This window comes from Hylobates moloch, unplaced genomic scaffold (genome assembly GCF_009828535.3).
Source record: "Hylobates moloch isolate HMO894 unplaced genomic scaffold, HMol_V3 SCAFFOLD_6, whole genome shotgun sequence".
NCBI classification, from domain to species: Eukaryota; Metazoa; Chordata; class Mammalia; order Primates; family Hylobatidae; genus Hylobates; species Hylobates moloch.
This window is the reverse complement of record NW_026652281.1, coordinates 109,026,324-109,043,518: the sequence shown is the minus strand read 5'-3', so window position 1 is coordinate 109,043,518 and position 17,195 is coordinate 109,026,324. Positions and strand designations below refer to the sequence as shown.

Sequence of the window (17,195 nt, the reverse complement as noted above, 5' to 3'; positions counted from 1 at the left end):
TCCTCCTACCTTGACCTCCCAAAGTGCTGAGATTACAGGCATGAGCCACTGCGCCCAACCCGAAATGGTATTTTCAAAGCAGTCTCTATGGTGGCTAGCTTAGAGCCATGGTGCTCAGTCTGAAAGCCGTGTTCCCTTCCTCCACCCTCTCTTTCCCTTTCCGCTGTCATTCAGCTGCTCCTGCCCCTGCTGCTGACAGCAGAGAGTGAACCAAAGCCAAGCACCAAGCACAAACAAGTGAGGGAATGGCACTTCTGAAAATAGTTAACCCAGCTATTTTCATCCAGGAATTCCTAATTGTTTCTGGTTGCCATGGCTCTCTGCCCACTGAAGCAAACTCATTTACTTCATGGTGTGTGTGTGTGTGTGTGTGTGTGTGTGTGTGTCTGTGTGTGTGTGTGTGTGGTGTGACACAACAAGTTGTTGCTTCACTTTGAGAATCAAATTTGCATTTTCCAAGTCCACCATGAGATGAATGCCTGAAAGCAACAGCCCTGGTGAAAAAGAAGAGTTTCCTCTAAAATCTCAAAGCAAGGCTTTCTGTAACTCCGGAGGTCTGGGCATTTCTATAGTGGGCCATGCCACAGAAAGATCAGGGCACACCCGGCTGCACGCTGTGGCTCACGCCTGTAATCTCAGCACACTGGGAGGCTGAGGCAGGTGGATTACTAGAGCCCAGGAGTTTAGTTTGAGACCAGCCTGGCCAACATGACAAAAACCCATCTCTACTAAAAATACAAAAAAATTGGCCGGGCATGGTGGTGCGTGCCTGTAATCCTAGCTACTTGGGAGAGTGAGGCAGGAGAATTGCTTGAACCCAGGAGGTGGAGGTTGCAGTGAACTGAGATTGTGCCACTCAAGACGTGATGGAGGCACTTCAGCCTGGATGACAGAGCGAGAGTCTGTCTCAAAAAAAAAAAAAAAAAAAAAGATTAGGACATACTGTAGGGGCAGGGAGGGCAAAAGCTGTTTCAGGTCAGTGGGAGAAGTGTGGAGCTGGAGGAGAGGAGAGAAGGGGGTAAATAGTAGGTGAGTATCTAGGCTCTGTACCTCCAGCGCCTGAAATCCCAGGGAGGAGGTAGGCAATAGAACCACTGCCCCACACCCCATCCCTGCAATCTTTGAAGATCTGAGGGCAGAAAGGACACATGTCCCACTGTTCCCGTCCCTCTGAGATAGCCTGAGGTGGCAGTCCTAAGTATCCTGGGCACTAGGAGGCATGGGGGGATTGAGTCGTTTCTGCGTGGTTCCCAGTGAGGAGCAGAGAAAGTGGCTGAGGGTGTTGGCTTGTGAGCCTGCCCACGGCCCCAGGATTGAGAATCTGCCCAGGCCAAGGATCCCATGGCAGCTAGACCTCAGGGGATGGGAAGCACCACCCAAGGCCAAGAAGGGGACCCAGGCAGGGGGAGGAAGGGCTGAGATTTGGGGAGCAGTCACTATGCCCAAGAGAGTGGACCCTGGATCACCAGCTGTGGACATTGAAGCACCGAGGCAGTGAGCACAGAGGCTGATAAGCCACACCTGGGGGCGCTGGTCGGGGGGCCAGCAGGAGCCCCAGGGAAGCACAGAGGCCAGTGGCCCCTTTCCCAGGGCCACCCATGACATTACAGCCTGGTCCCAAATGCCCTCCAGTGGGAAGTAAGGAGAGGGGGAGAAACCCTGAATGGTGCAGCAGCCAGCACCCTGGATGGGTGGGATGCGTCTTTCTGCTCCTTGCAGGTCACCTTCCAGGGCCTTCTGCAGCTCCTGCTGCCCTCCTGGAAGATGACTTGGGGTCACACCCTGGTCCTGGTCACTCTGTGGGGACGGTCCTGGGGGAATGGCTTCTGCTCTGGCTAGCCCTTGGCCCTGACCTCTTCTTCCGCTCCCGGAGCGCCTGCTGAATTCCCCGATTGAATGTGAGTTTCTCCTCCTCGGGCAGGGCATCATATTCTTCCTCATCCATGTTTTGGAGACGCTCCTTCTCTTTCTCAAGAGCTTCCTCGTGCTTGCGTTCTGTGAGGGGAACAGAGACGGGAAGGTGAGGAAAAGTCCTTCCCAGTCTCGCTAGCAGCCTGAGCAGGCGGAGGAGGGTCTTAGTGTGGGGCAGCTGGTGCGGCGCCTGGTCTGCCTCATCCCTGGTTGCGGGGGTGGGGGGTCCCTTCATCCATGCACTTCCACACTGGGGCTCTGTCTGCAGGTGGCTGAGCAGTGGCTCCCAAAGATGCCCATATCAGATTACTCAGAACCTGTGACTGTGTTGTCTTCCATAGCAGAGGGACTCTGCAGATGTGATTAAATTAAGGATCTTGAGATGGGCAGATTATCTTGGGGGGCCCAGTCTAATTATAAGGGTCCTTTCAAGGGAGGCAGGAGAGTCAGTCAGAGATGGTGATGATGTGATAGCAGGAGCAGGGGTCAGAGGGCTGCAAGGAAGGGGCCAGGAGCCAAGGAGTGCAGGAGGCCTCTAGAAGCCGGAAAAGACAAGAAAAAGGGGCTGCCCAACAGCCAAAAAAGGAACGTGGCCCTGCTGAGAAAAGTCCGGAGCAATGACCAGGCATCCCTCAGCAGTCGTCAAGCCTCCAGCTGCCTAGTTTTCCAGAAAGTTCATTTCTCCATAATGATCCACTTGAAAATAATTACCACTTCTCATTTTCCCCGTTATCTTTGGAAGGAAATTTCTCCTGGTTAAATTGTGGGCTCTTCTCCCCTAAATCATCTGCATTTGAAATGTCCTAAGGTAGCATACCGTCATACTACTATTACATTAAAATCTCATGTTTGTTAACATGTATGAACATGCCGGGCACTGGGGAAGGCACTTTACATGATCGCTTATTTAATCTCCACAACAGCCCTACGAGGGAGGAGTTATCATTCTTATCTGTGATTATCCCTTAATAAGTGGCAGGGAAAGATGTTAGGACTTCTGACCCTGCAAGTGTAAGACAATAAATTTCTGTGTGGTGTTAAGTAACCAAGTTTGTGGTTGCTATGGTGTAAATGTTTGTGTCCCCTCGAAATTCCTATGTCGAAACTGAATTCCCCAAGGGGATGGTATTAAGAAGGGCCTTAGGGAGGTGACTAGGTCACGAGGATAGAGTCCTCATGGCTGGGATTAGTGTACCTTATAAGAGGCCCGAGGGAGTTTATTTCAGGACTTAGTGAGAAGATGCTTTCTGTGACCAGAAGGTGACCCTCGCCAGACACTGTTTCTGTTGGCACCTTGATCTTGGACTTGCCAGCCTCCAGAACTGTGAGAAATAAATGTCTGTTGTTGATAAGCAACCCAATCTATGGAATTTTGTTACGGCAGTCTGAACAGACTAAGACAGTGGTCATTTGTCACAGCAATGATAGAAGACTCATATACCACCCACTGACTTGACTCATTATGAGCATATGCCACTAACGGGCTCATGGTGACAGGGCCATTTGCACACCAAGGGGAATTCCCTTCCCTGCCCTACGGATTCCAGGTCCAGGCATGTGATTCACACTTAGGACAAAGGCACCAGCTTCTTCCTCACACCTCCCTAGTAGAGCATTCTCACCATCATCCTTGCAAGTTTGAGCTGTGGACTCAGACAACCGCATTTGAGCTCCTTCCTGGCCACTTATCAAGGGATAATCACAGATAAGAATAATAACATAGGGCTGCTGTAGAGATTAAATAAGCGATCATGTAAAGTGCTTTCCCCAGTGCCTGGCATGTTCACAGATGTTCAATAAACTTGAGATTTTAATGTAATAATAGTGTGACCATATACCATCTTAGGACATTTCATTTCAGATGATTTAGGGGAGAGGAGCCCACAGTTTAACCAGGAGAAATTTCATTCTGAAGATAAGCGAGAAAAGGAGAAGTGGTAATTATTTTCAAGTGGATCAGTATAGAGAAATGAGCTTTCTGGAAAACTAGGCAGCTAGAGGCTGGATGACTGCTGACGGATGCCTGGTCACTGCTCCAGATTTTTCTCAGGATGAGACTATAAGGAAGCTGACTTTGAGTTCTGTTCAAGGACTTAGACAGCCCAGTGTTTGTAAGTATTTCCTTAATTGGAAAAGCATTATGATTTGAGTAGACTGTGCTAGAAGAGAGTGGTAAGCCGGAGTGAGGAAGGGCAGTCGTGTGACTGGAGCTGAGGCTCCTGGGAGGTGGGGCTCTGACTCCCGTGGACAGCGCCACCAGCCTCTGTCCTTCAACCCCTGCCCTGGGGGGTCAAGATTTGCTGGGGCTGCTTCTGACTACATTGGGAACTTAAGCTAACATTACTTGTGTGTGTGTGTGTACCTATCTTGCAATCAAATCTTTTAGTTATTAAAATTTTTCTCAGGCCATTGGTATAATGATAGGAAAAGCAAAGGGTTTAGAATTACACGGACCAGGTTCTCCTACTAATTGGCAATGCGATTTGGCACAAGACTTTTGCTATCTCTGAGATATATTTTCCTTTTCTATAAAATGGGGACAAGATTCACAGGGTAATTGTGAGGATTAAATGTCCCAAAGTATACAAAATGTCTGCTACGGTGCCTGGTGTACAGCAGGCTAAGGTGTAAATGTTTTGGAAAATGTATTAGCACCATGAGTTTTATGAGAAATGCACAGTTGGCTTAAACAAAACCAACAAGGAAATCAGTTGCCTGAGTCAGGATGAGACCCGCAATGGCTGTAATTGCAGAAAGGATGGAGGGGTACAGTGTGATGGGAGAGAAGCAGGAATGCACCTGCTGTCAGCAGAGCGTTCATCATAGAACCTCCCAACCGGCCACTTGTGTCCTAGTTCCCTCCCAGCAAAGCAGAAATACAACTCCTGGCCACCTTACAGGGCAGAGGTGAGGCGCCAATGGAATAGCAAATGTCAAAGTTTCATTTAAGCCCAATGGGAAGGTAGGAGGCCTTACCTTCTTGCTCCTTTATGGCTTTCTCCTGGGCCTTCATGGCTGCGTAATCCTGGGCCATGTTGAGAATGTATATATGCTCCCGGCTGCCAATGGCCTTCAGCAGGCAGAGGAGGGCGGCTGCAGCATTCCGAGCAAAGAGAGTGTCGAGGCCATCAAACACCACTCCTCGGTAGCAGTCACTCAGCTGAAACCAGAGAGAGCAAAGACAGTTACTATGGCCACAACCTCATTTGTTCTGTTTATGCTTTTACTGGGGCTGCAAAGGGTTCTGCAGACCTACTGGGCCCCGATGCAAACACCATGCCTTTCTGCTTGCTAAATCCAAGGTGCTGTCATAAAATAAAAGAGAAGAACAAAAATGTTTAATCAGCCAGTTTTTTTTTTTTTGAGACAGAGTCTCCCTCGGTCACTCCAGTGCCCAGGCTGGAGTGCAGTGGCGCAATCTCGGCTCACTGCAACCTCTGTCTCCCAGGTTCAAGTGGTTCTCCTGCCTCAGCCTCCCAAGTAGCTGGGATTGTAGGTGCTCACCACCAGGCCCGGCTAATTTTTATATTTTTAGTAGAGACAGGGTTTCACCATGTTGACCAGGTTGGTCTTGAACTCCTGACCTCAGGTGATCCACCTGACTCGGCCTCCGAAAGTGCTGGAACTACAGGCATGAGCCACTGCACCCAGCCAGATGGTCTTTATTGTACATATTTGTAGAGTAAAGGGTTTATTCTGCCTGTAGAAATAAATGAACAAACAAAAATGTTAAAGGGCCGGTCTGGGAAGATCCATGAGGTACACAAAAATGAGATGGAAAGGGAAAGATGCTCCCAAGCACAGAGTCACAGGCAGCAGGGGCAGCAGCGGATGGGCCTTTTGTATTTTTCTTAGTGGTCTTACTGCCTTGGAATGCAATGATTTTGGTAACAGTAACCATTGAAGAACAGCCTCTGCCTTACTCAGTGTTACTCAAAGTGTAGCCCATAGACCGACCACCAATGACTGAGCATTAGGTTTTTGATGAGACAAGAAGCTTGTGTCAGAATGTAAATGATCTGTATCACTAAACACACTATTTGGTTCGGCTGGCAACTGAACAGGTACCATGGTAACATCATTCCTTCTCTGCAGCTAAACTTTGTAGCAAGACTTTGTTGATGAAAGAAGCCCTGTAAGCTCCATGTGTCATCAGAGACCAGCACTTTGAGTAGCACAGCTCCACTGGCTTACTTCGGGGCCTTACCAGTGTTTCTCAGCCTTTACTCTGGGTATCTAAAACATTGGCATGCTTATGGGAACACCTTGTTCAAATCAGTTGAGAGTGATGTACCTTTAATGTAGTAGCAGTACAAATCTTAACATAAAAACTTTCTTGTGATGATATTCCTCCTCTTCTGGGAACCTCAAGTTAATTTTGTTGTATTTAAATCTGCAATTAATATTGTGGCCCTAGCTGAAAACACAAAGCAAACACCCAGCTCCAGGACCTGGTAAGCAATGTAGCTGTGTCTGCAAACCATGAGCAGAAACAGGCTTAAGTGATACCCTCCTCAATCCTGCTGATCTTATTTTCTTGTCATTAACTGTAGAATTCTTATGGAAAAAAATTAAAAATTGGAAGGAGTGTTACTGCTTTTCTGACTTTAAAAGCAATATGTCTTCGTAAAATAATTCAGAAATGTATAAAGAAGACTAAAATTCTATAATCCTGCTACTCAAAGATAACCACGGTTAACATGTATTTTAAAAGTTTTTACTATGTGTGTAGTATACATTTCTAAATATTTATATAGAATGTTATTATGTTTTAACCACTATTTCCTAGTTACTTCTTTTTCACTTAATAACATTGAAAATGTGTTTTTGAAACAATTAACATAGCTCCAAATTCTAACTTTTAGAATGGCTCCACATTGTAATTTTTAACACATCACTCTGTTTCTGGTCATTAAAAATTATTTTGTGTAGTCTTCTGCTCTCTGGTCCTTTAAGAAGGTGAATGGCTTCAGGCTGTAGACTGGGACAGGGTCAGGGGCTGACAAGAGCTGTCAAAAAGACAAGCAAATGACTGCCTTCCAAGCTGCCGAGCTGCCGTGGGTGGCTGATGGCCCAGAACCTCTGTCCAGGGCGTGGGGATGGTGTGTGAGTGCCAAGCCCTGCAGCTCTGTGCAGGTGGCATGGACCCACCTGTATCCGCTCTGCCAGGATCTGCACGAGAAGTTCATCCGGGAGCACACAGCTCATCAGCCCGGTCTCGCCTCCGACACTGGGACTAACACTGAGCCGGCGGTGGATGGGCCCCGGGGGGAGAGGGCTGGAGGAAATCTGTTGAGTGGGAGAAGGACCAGGAGTCAGAATCCAGCCTTGTATCTCAACAACTCCTACACTTACCAGCCACAGGACCTTGGGAAGATCATATAATCTCTCATTTCCTCATCCATACAATGGGAATTGCATTATAAAATGGAAGGATGCTGTCTTCCTTAAAGAGCTGCTGTAAGTTTCAAGTGGGAATAGCGTGGAAGGTACGTTGTTTGTGTACTGAACTGCATGCAGCTTTTCATTCATTCGACAATTACTCACTGAGCACCTATCTTGCACCAGGCACGCTTAGGTACTAGGGATATAACAACAAACAATGGTGCTGCCCCCTGGGCCCTTGCATTCCAATGGCAGAGACAGAAAAGGCCACTTTCCTCCACAAATCAATACAATTTCAGAGAGCGTGAGTGCTAGGAAGGAAATGACCAGGTAAGGGAATAAGGAACCATAACAGGGTTGATCAATGACTATGTAGAGAGGATGCTCATGTTACTTGGGTTACGTGAAAGAATGAGACAAGATCTTGGGAGCAGAGCCCTTCTGGGAGGGGACAGCAAGCACTTTCAACGCAAGTGTGCTTGGGGAAATTGGGGGGCACACGGAGCCCAGTGGGGCTGGAACTGAGTGAGCAATGGGGAAGACAGTCAGGCTGAAGGTTAAAGACACCACACCGCCAGGGCCAGAATATGCAGGGCCTTGTAGGCCATGGTCAGCAATTTGTATTTTATTTCAAGTATTATGGGAAGTCGGTGTGTTTCAGCAGACAAATAATCTGATTTATATTTATATTTATTTTATTTTATTTTCGAGATGGAGTCTCACTCTGTCGCCCAGGCTGGAGTGCAATGGTGCCATCTCAGCTTACTGCAACCTCTGCCTCTCGGGTTCAAGTGATTCTCCTGCCTCAGCCTCCCTAGTAGCTGGAATTACAGGCATGCACCACCATGCCTTTTTTTGTATTTTTAGTAGAGACAGGGTTTTGCTATGTTGGCTAGGCAGGTCTTGAACTCCTGACCTCAGGTGATCCACTGGCCTCGGCCTCCCAAAGTGCTGGGATTACAGGCATAAGCCACTGCACCCAGCCTGATTTTTATTTTTAAAAGACCACCCTACCCATCACATGAGGTGACATGAGTGGAAACAGGAAGATGTCACTGTGGTCAGGGCAGGAGATGACGGCAACAGGGATGAGGATGGTGGTGGTGACTGAGACGAAAATGGTGGTGGCAAGAAGTGGCTCATACAGGATACGTTTTGGAAGTAGGGCCAGTAGGACTTCGGATGGAACATAAAGAAAGAGGCATCAAAAAATGATTCCTTGAGTTTTGACCTTAGCAACCTGGAAAATGGTGAAATTATTTACTGAGAAAGGAAAGACTGGGAGAAGAACAATTTTTGAGGAGCAGTGGAAGCAAGAATCACTTTTTGGATATAAACATTTTGAGATGCCTCTAAGCCCTTCGAGAGAGATTGAAAATGAATGCGGATACATGAACCTGCACTTGGGAAGAAATTACAGCTGGCAATAGAATTTTGAGAGTCATAAGCACGTTAAAGGTATTTAAATATTTAAGTAATGCAACTGAGTGAGATCGCCTGCAAAGACAATGTGGGTAACAAAAAGGAGAGTAGTAGAAGACTTTGTCCTAGGCTACTCCAATGACCAGGAATTTGGAGATTGAGAAGCTGGGGAAGTAGAGGAAGGAGTTGCTAATGAGGTAGAAGGGAAGGTGGAGGAGTGTGATTTCTGAAAGCCACACGAAGAAAGTGTTTCCAAGAGGACGGGCTGATCAGCTGCCAAGAAGTCATGTGAGATGAAGACAGAAAACTGACCTCTGTATTTGTCCAGGTGAAGACTGCCAAGGACCTTGAGAAGAGCAGCCGTGGAACGGTGGGGACAAAGGCCTCACTGGAAGCAGTGAAATAGTGGATGGGAGTGGCTGTGAGGACGAGGAGGCAGGCAATGCGGCAATTCTTTGGAGGAACAGCAGAGGAGGGGAGCTGAGAGAGGAGGTAATAGGCAGAGGGGGATGTGGGGTCACGGGAAAGCATTTTTAACGATGGGAATAATAATACAGCATGCATAGATGCTGACGGGAGTAGAGTAGGGGGAAAATGGGAGAGAGGGGAAAACTGTAGGAATTTAGCCCTTGGATAAGAGAAGGGGTGGGGCCAGGTGCCCATGTGCAGGGATCAGCCCTGGGTGAAGGCAGGGCAGACACTCAGCTGTCGAGAAGGCACAGCCCTGTGTGTGGATGGAGGCTGCTGGAAGACTTGGTGGCCGGAAGATGAGGTCATTGTCTTCTGATTGCTGCAGCTTTCTCGGTGAAATCAGAAGAGAGATCATCGGCTGAGAATGAGGAAGGGGAAAATATTTTGGAGGCTAGGAGAGTGATGAGAGCAATAAAGCAGTCATTTTGAATAGATGGAGGGCTGAGCCAGACCAAAGGGCCCACTGGAGACCTGTGGTCTTAAATTTAAATTAAGATCCTTTAGGAGAGGTGAGAATCTTCCCCAACTATGCTCAGCTGGTCTGCACAGAGTAGGTGAAGGATTAGGTTTGCCAGAGCTGAAACTTTGCTTGAGAGGGTGGTGAAAGGCAAGTTGCAAGGGGGTGCTATGGTGGCAGACCATGGCATCCAGACTGGGTAAGGAGGGCATGAGGTGGGTGCTAGGTAGTAAGGATGAGGACTGGAGGTTTCAATGGGGCCAGTTGCTTATCAGAGTTAGTCATTCGGAAGGTGAGAAGATGGCTGTGGGAAAGCAGGATTGTGAAAGAGATCTTGGAGTTTATGGGTGGCGATGAACAATGTCTAGGTTGTGGTCAGGGAGGTGAGTAGCTGAGGAGGCCATGAAACTGAGAAGCAAGAGTGTTGGATTAAATATCATTCAAAAGATCAGGATTTCTCACTGGTGCTTTCCTGGATAGAGGTGATTTATAAATAGATGAGCTTATGGGCCACATCTCCGTTACATAATATATTTACACATTTCTTCCCATTTGCAACATGACTGAAATATCAGTCACTGGAAAATTTATGCTTTATGAGAGCTTCAAGAAGACCAATCGCCATCTCCCTGGGTAAGTGCTTTCACACAGGGACTCTGTTGTCCAGATCATTTGAGTCCTGTCACACTGGGGCAGTGCAGGCAGCCACATGTGGGGTCTGTGAGGTCTGATTTCTACGGTGATCTTTAAGTTTCCTTACTGAAAGGAGTTTGGAGTCAGAATTGGGATGTTCTACTGCCTTTGAAGAATTCTAAAAAGCTTTACTTCCCTGTCCAGATGGACAGAACAAAACCAAAGGAAATGAGTCTTGATAACACCCTATATGGTAACAGAGAAATGTTTTAGTTCATCCATAAACATCTGGGTAAAGAACACTATACCGGATCCTGGAAAAGAGGATGAAAATGATAGTGCTCCAGAAGAAAATGAATCGATGGTTTCTGTTTTCACAGTGTCAGAAGAACACAAGACTGAAGTGACAATCAGATACCACCTGGCACAAGTTCAGCCCTGTGGGCTGTTCCAGCCAACCTGCAGGTCTCCTCTCCCTTGAAGACCTTTGCCTCTGCTCCATCCTCTTACTGATCTCACATGTGGGCCTCCTCTCCTACAAGAACCTACATCTTTAATTTTATTTTTTATGCACTTTTTTTGAGACGGAGTCTTACTCTGTTGCCTAGGCTGGGGTGCAGTGGTGCCATCTTGGCTCACTGCAACCTCCGCCTTCTGGGTTCAAGTGATTCTCGTGCTTCAGCCTCTCGAGAAGCTGGGATTACAGGTGTGCACCACTATGCCCAGCTAATTTTTTAAAATTTTTTTATTTTTAGTAGAGACGGGGTTTCATCATGTTGGCCAGGCTGGCCTTGAACTCCTGGCCTCAAGTGATCCACCCACTTCAGCCTCCCGAAGTGCTGGGATTATAGGTGTGAGCCACTGCACCCGGCCTAAGGACTTACATCTTTATTCCACCCACCTGCTCTATCCAATACACAGGTCTCATTTCCCATGAAGACCTACAAATCTTCTCCATCCATCTGCTCTTCCCAGTGGATGGGCCTCCACTCCTACCAGGACTTTCACTTCTGCTCCATCCACTTCCCCCACTGTCCCTATAGCACTCTCAGGCTGTAATGAGATCCACCCTTAACCCTTCCTGTTTCTCCCATTCTATGTTATCTTCTTAATTCCTTCTCTACTGAGGCTGGGCTTCCCATACTGATGGCACCCTCAGCTCTCTTGCCCCTCGTTCTAAGAGCACACACCCTCTCCTCAATGATGACACTCTTCTCTCTCCACTCCTGAATGGGAGCTGCCAGGTCCACTTAGAGAAATCTTGCCAGGTGTGGTGGCTCATGCCTGTAATCCTAGTGCTTTGGGAGGCAGAGGCAGAGCCAGGAGGATTGCTTGAGGCGAAGAGTTCAAGACCAGCCTGGGCAACACAGCGAGATCCCATCCCTACAAAAATTTAAAAAATTAGCCAGGCATGGTGGGACATACCTGTAGTCCCAACTACTTGGGAGGCTGGGGTGGAAGGATTGCTTGAGCCCAGGAGTTCAAGGCCACAGTGAACAAAGATTGTGCCACTGTACTCCAGCCTGGGTGACTGAGTGAGACCCTGACTCTAGGGAAAAGAGACAGAGAGACAGAGAGAGAGAGAGAGAGAGAAACTTCACAGCTGTGAAGTTTCACAGTTGTGAAGCTATAGTTTCCAGTCTTGGTTGGGCCATGATCATTCCCAACTATTTATTCCTTGTCCATCACCAATTTCTGCTTCTATTCACCATAGTGGAAGCAGTGCTCTGCCACTCCCCTCGAGCATGCTCTGCAGCCCCAGCCTCCTCGTTGCTTCCCTCAAAAGACCATGCCTCCTACATGCATCACAGCACCATTCAACAAGGCCTTCTCCAACCTCCATTCTCTACTCGACTTCTCCCACCCTTAGCTGTGTCTGTTTTTTACCTTTACTGACCCCAAAGGAAGCCGGCTCTCTTCTCCTTTAATTGTGCTGAATTCTGCCCTTCCTACTGCCTCGCATCATTCCCTCTTGAGTGGATCACCACATGACACTTCTCCAGGGGCTCCATTCTTTATAGACCTGCTTCTACTTCTTTTCTGAGAATGGACTCTCCTGACCCTGGCTTTGCCCCTCTACTACTCTCTCATTTTTTTCCCTTCACTTTCAAACATCATAAAAGCCTACACTCACTTGATTTCACTTCTCCACCTACAACTCACTACTCACTGCACCCACTGTCTCTGGCTTCAGCAGCACCGGCCAGTCGGCTGAGACTGCTAAGTTCCTTGGCGCATTGCTCAAATGCTGCGACTTCTTTCTGACTTTCCAGGACTCCCCCTGAAGCCCTCCCACAACTTAGATTAATGGTTTCATCCTTAACTTCCTTTAGAATTAGGTTGAGCCATAGGAAATTGCTGTTACGGAGTTCTAAACGGATTGAATTTTGGCAATTTTCTGTGGCTCAGCCTAATTCCCTTTTCACACTTCTTTTGTAACTAATTTCACTTTATTGCAAATGTTTGCAAATGTGGTTATCTCCTTCATTAGACTCTTAGTGCAGGGATTCTGCTTTCTTTATTTGCACTTTGCCAGTGCCTACAGAATAAAAGATGCTTGCTGAGCACCAGCTGGCTTGAATGCCCCTTTCAGAAGGAGGGGTGCAGGGACAGCACTCAGGCTGGCCTGGTGAGAACACTGCAAGGATGAAGAGCACTGACCTGGCTGCAGGATGCTGGGGAGGAAGAAGATCCCAGCCCTCCTGTGGTAGAGCCCTGATTTGTACCTGTGATGTTTCAGACTGGTGTGAGTGATGCTGCTTCTGTGACCCGGAGCCACGGCTGTCTGCCTTGCTTTTGGTGATCACCACACTCCCACGAACACTCTTCCCAGGTTTAATTTCCGGGCCCACCAGAGTCATCTCGGAGGCTAACTTGCCCAAGGTCTCAGTGCTCAGTCGTCCTTGCCCTATGACGTTTTGACCCACAGCAGCCTCCTGAGCTATAAGGAGAGGGAGAATTTTTATTAAAAGTCACCTTAGAATCACAAAAAATGACAGTGGGGATGGCACCCTGAAGTCCGTTCTGTCCAACAGACATATAATGTGAACCACATATGTATGTAATTTAAACATTTCTAGTAGCCACATTAAAAAGGTAAAAATTAATTTTAGGGACATATTTTAACCCAATATACACAAAATGTGATCATTTTAACATGTAATGTATAAAAATTGCTGTGTTATTTCCAACTCTTTTCTTTATATCACATCTTCAGGGTTCTCGTGGGTGCCGTACATTCACCACACACCTCTGTTTGGACCAGCCGGGTTCACGTGCTCAGCAACCCCCAGGGCCAGTGGCTACTGTATGGCACAGGCAGGTTTGGGTTCACTGCCACCACTTCATTCCAGCCTACCGACTCCACAGTGACAACAGATGCAGGAGAGATGTGAGGGCCTAACCCCTCCATTGCAAAGGCTCTATCCAAAGATCCCAGGGACCTCCCAACTGGGAAATTCAGCCACCCTCTACTCAGGGCTCATTCTATTTGGGCTTCCAGCAGTCTCTAATTCTGTTCATTTCTTTATTCAATGAATCCTTTATGAATCTTTATTATGTGTCAACTATGCCAGGCATTCTTCCAGGTGCTGGGACTACAGTGGGGAAAATTAACACAAGCCCCTGCCTCCAGAGCTTACATGGGGTCGGGGCAGACAATGAAGGAGGTAGATCAGTATTAGGTTAGCTAGACAAGTGGGCTGTGAGATCAGGCCAGCAGGAAGGCTCCCTGTCCAGCAGGACTCTGAGGGATGTGAAACTCCTCCTCGCTTCTCCCTTTCCTAAGGCTCTGGGGCCCTTTCCTTGACTTCCCTGATAGTCCCTGTGACCCTAGCTCTGCTGTCTCTGTCTTCCTGGCTTCCCCATGACCGCTCCTGAAATGTAGGTGTTCCCCATGGTCCTAACCCGCCTCGTCCATTCCTCCTGGCTCATTCTGGGCTTTTCTGGCTGCTTCATCTACCCTAGTGGTTTCATGAAGAAGGACTCTCCCAGCTCTGTCTCTAGCTTGATGTTAGTTTCTCAGAGTAACATCAGGAGCTCAAATTCACCCTTAGGCACAGGACATAAACATGGCTCCACAGATCACTATGGAATGTAGATTATTTCACAGAAAAGGAAATAAAAAATTTAAGAGAACCAGCATTAGGGCCTAGCCAGAGGTTCTCACTAAAGAGCTATTTCTCTTATCTTCCCAGCAAAGAATCTTCCATTTGTCTAAGTGTCCCACGCAGAGGTATTGAAGGGAGGGGACAACCCTGAAAGTCCCAGCCAGTTTTATCAACTAGCAGGCTGAAAGCATGCTTGGGACGATGTCATGCCATGGGCACTGACATAGAAATGCTTCTGCTCTGAGCAGGTGCTCTGCTTGGTGTTTAGTATATTTTCCCATCGAGCAGCTGCTCGCCTGCCCCAAAGGTCCTCAGATAACCTGATGGAGCCAGAATTCTCAACTTTTTGTAGGAAGGCCACACCAGACCTCCCCACTATGGGATTCCAAAACTCAATTCAGGCTAGGCACAGCGGCTCAATCCCGTAATCCCAGCACTTTGGGAGGATTGCTTGAGGCCAGGAGTTCGAGACCAGCGTGGACAACATAGCGAGACCCTAAAAATTTGCCAGGCATGGTGGTGCATGCCTGTAATACCAGCTACTCTGGAGGCAAATGTGGGAGGATTGCTTGAGCCCAGGAGGCTGCAGTGTGCTATGATGGCGCCACTGTACTCCAGCTTGGGTGACAGAGAGATACCCTGTCTCAAAAAAAAAAAAAAAAGAAAGAAACAAAGAAAGAAAACAACCCCCTCCCCCAAACCCAACCCAATTTATTTTCTTCTCCAGCAAACTTTCACTTCCTCTTGTGTTCCCTATCTGGGTACATGACATCACTCTCTCCTGGTTTCTGTGGCTAGGAAGCTGGGCGTGGCCATCTTGAATCCCTCTGACTCCTTCAATTCTCCACCATGCAGGTGGCTGTCGGGTTGGCCGGCCCAGGCCCATTTGTCTGCAGCTTCACTATCGCTTCCTTTACATGATAGTCAAGGGCTGCCTTCCTATTGTGATTTTCTGATCATTTCTCCATAGTGTGAAACTGTCCCAATAGCTCTTTTCCTTGAACATAAAACTCAAATTCCTAATCTTGGCATTCAAGGTCAACAATGATTGGCCTCAATCTGCCTTCCCACCCCTAATTTATGACCAGTTTCCCTGCTTTTTTGGTCTGGAATGTCCTTGTCCCCATCTTTGCCTACTAACATTCTCTTGCTTCTTCAAACCCATTTCCTTGAAAACTTCCCAAATCACCCTTGTTGGAATCCATTCATCCCAAAGTCGCTCTTTCAAAGAAGCTGGTATTTCTGTTGCAAAATTATTTTCCTCTGCTCTGAGTGACCCCATGTCTGCTTCCCCCACCAGGTGTCAGACTTCCAAAGGTGTGGGCTGTGTCTTATTCATTGTCCTGGTGCCCACAGTGGCAAGAGCACGCTGGCATTGGGCAGGGCAGGAGAACCAGGAATGCTTCGTGAAGAGAATTCTCCTCTGGGCTATGAATTTGGCAGCATGCTGTAGGGCAGACTTCAACCAGGCTGTGGGAGGAGAGCTCAGTGGGGCACAGGGAAGATGGGTGTTGCCAGTGGGGGTGCTGGTGACTTGACCACAAAAACCTGAGAGAATGGGCTCTTACCAGCCTCCTCTCCTTCCTTCATGGACTGCTCTATGGCAGCCCTGATGCAGAGCTCACGGGCCCGGATCCCTGGGACGTTGTTGCTGTCGGCCACAGCTTCCAGCACAATGGAGTCGATGCTCAGGCAGGCTGCGTTGTAGTACTTGGCCATGTTGACGGCGTTGGCTGACTTTCCTATCAAAAAGACCAGGGGGTTGAATTTCATGGTGCGCATTTGCTCAGTGTCCCAGACAGAAAAGGTCTCAAGAACAGAGGTCCCTGGAAAGTGATCTCTCTGAGTGCTCTGCCTCCTTCCCATGTGGCTGGAGGTGTTAGCAGCAAAGAGAAGGAAGACCTCAGCCTGGAGTCAGGGCCTTGGGTCTGATTCTAACCCTGCCACTGATGCATGCGTGCTGTGGCAATCTGCATCCTCGCTGGGTTTTCCCTCAGTTTAAAAAACAGATTCTTTTTTTCTTTTTTTTTTTGAGATGGAGTCTCACTCTGTCACCCAGGCTGGAGTGCAGTGGCGAGATCTCAGCTCACTGCAACCTCCGCCTCCTGGTTTCAAGCGATTCTCCTGCCTCAGCCTCCCAAGTAGCTGGATTACAGGCACCCACCACCATATCTGGCTAATTTTTTGTATTTTTAGTAGAGATGGGGTTTCACCATGTTGGCCAGGCTGGTCTCAAACTCCTAACCTCAAATGATCCACCTGCCTTGGCCTCCCAAAGTGCTGGGATTACAGGTGTCAGCCAATGCACAGGGTCTGTTTAAGAAACAGGTTCTATCAGATGATCTTTAAAATATTTTGTAGTTCCTCCTGTCTCTGATTCTAATAGGAAAACTTTTTTATTTTAAAGAATAACTTGTGTTGATTTCTTTTCTCATTTCAAGGTACTTTCATTACAAAAAAAAAACCAGACAATTCAGATATAACAGACAGGAGAAAAGAAAAAAAAATCCATCATCCACTTATTCAGGGATAGTACAGTTAGCCTATGGTCGCTAAGTACACATGTAACTGTATTTCTTATAAAAAAAGAAATAGGTTATGTGGTAGGCTGAATAATGGCTCCTCCAAAGATTTCCACCTGCAAATATGTTACCTTCTACGATAAAAGAGACTTTGCAGATGTGATTAACTTACAGATCTTGATATGGGGGGTTAGCCTGGATTATCCAACTGGGTGCAATGGGTCCCCATGAGAGGAGAGCAGGAGGGTTGGAGTCAGAGCAGGTCAATCGACCATGGAAGCAGCA

General features: G+C 47.7%; 1 protein-coding gene across 1 annotated transcript in view; it reads right to left on the bottom strand.

Moving 5' to 3' along the window:
* HYDIN (HYDIN axonemal central pair apparatus protein) overlaps positions 1-17,195 on the bottom strand; it is a 397,956-nt gene that overhangs the window by 127,036 nt on the left and 253,725 nt on the right. Inside the window, exons 39-43 of the mRNA XM_032157850.2 lie at positions 15,957-16,130; positions 13,006-13,220; positions 7,063-7,200; positions 4,888-5,071; positions 1,854-1,995 (exon numbers count right to left, since the gene is read on the bottom strand). Of these exons, the coding sequence (XP_032013741.1) occupies positions 1,854-1,995; positions 4,888-5,071; positions 7,063-7,200; positions 13,006-13,220; positions 15,957-16,130 (853 nt within the window). The remainder of the gene's footprint in view (positions 1-1,853; positions 1,996-4,887; positions 5,072-7,062; positions 7,201-13,005; positions 13,221-15,956; positions 16,131-17,195) is intronic.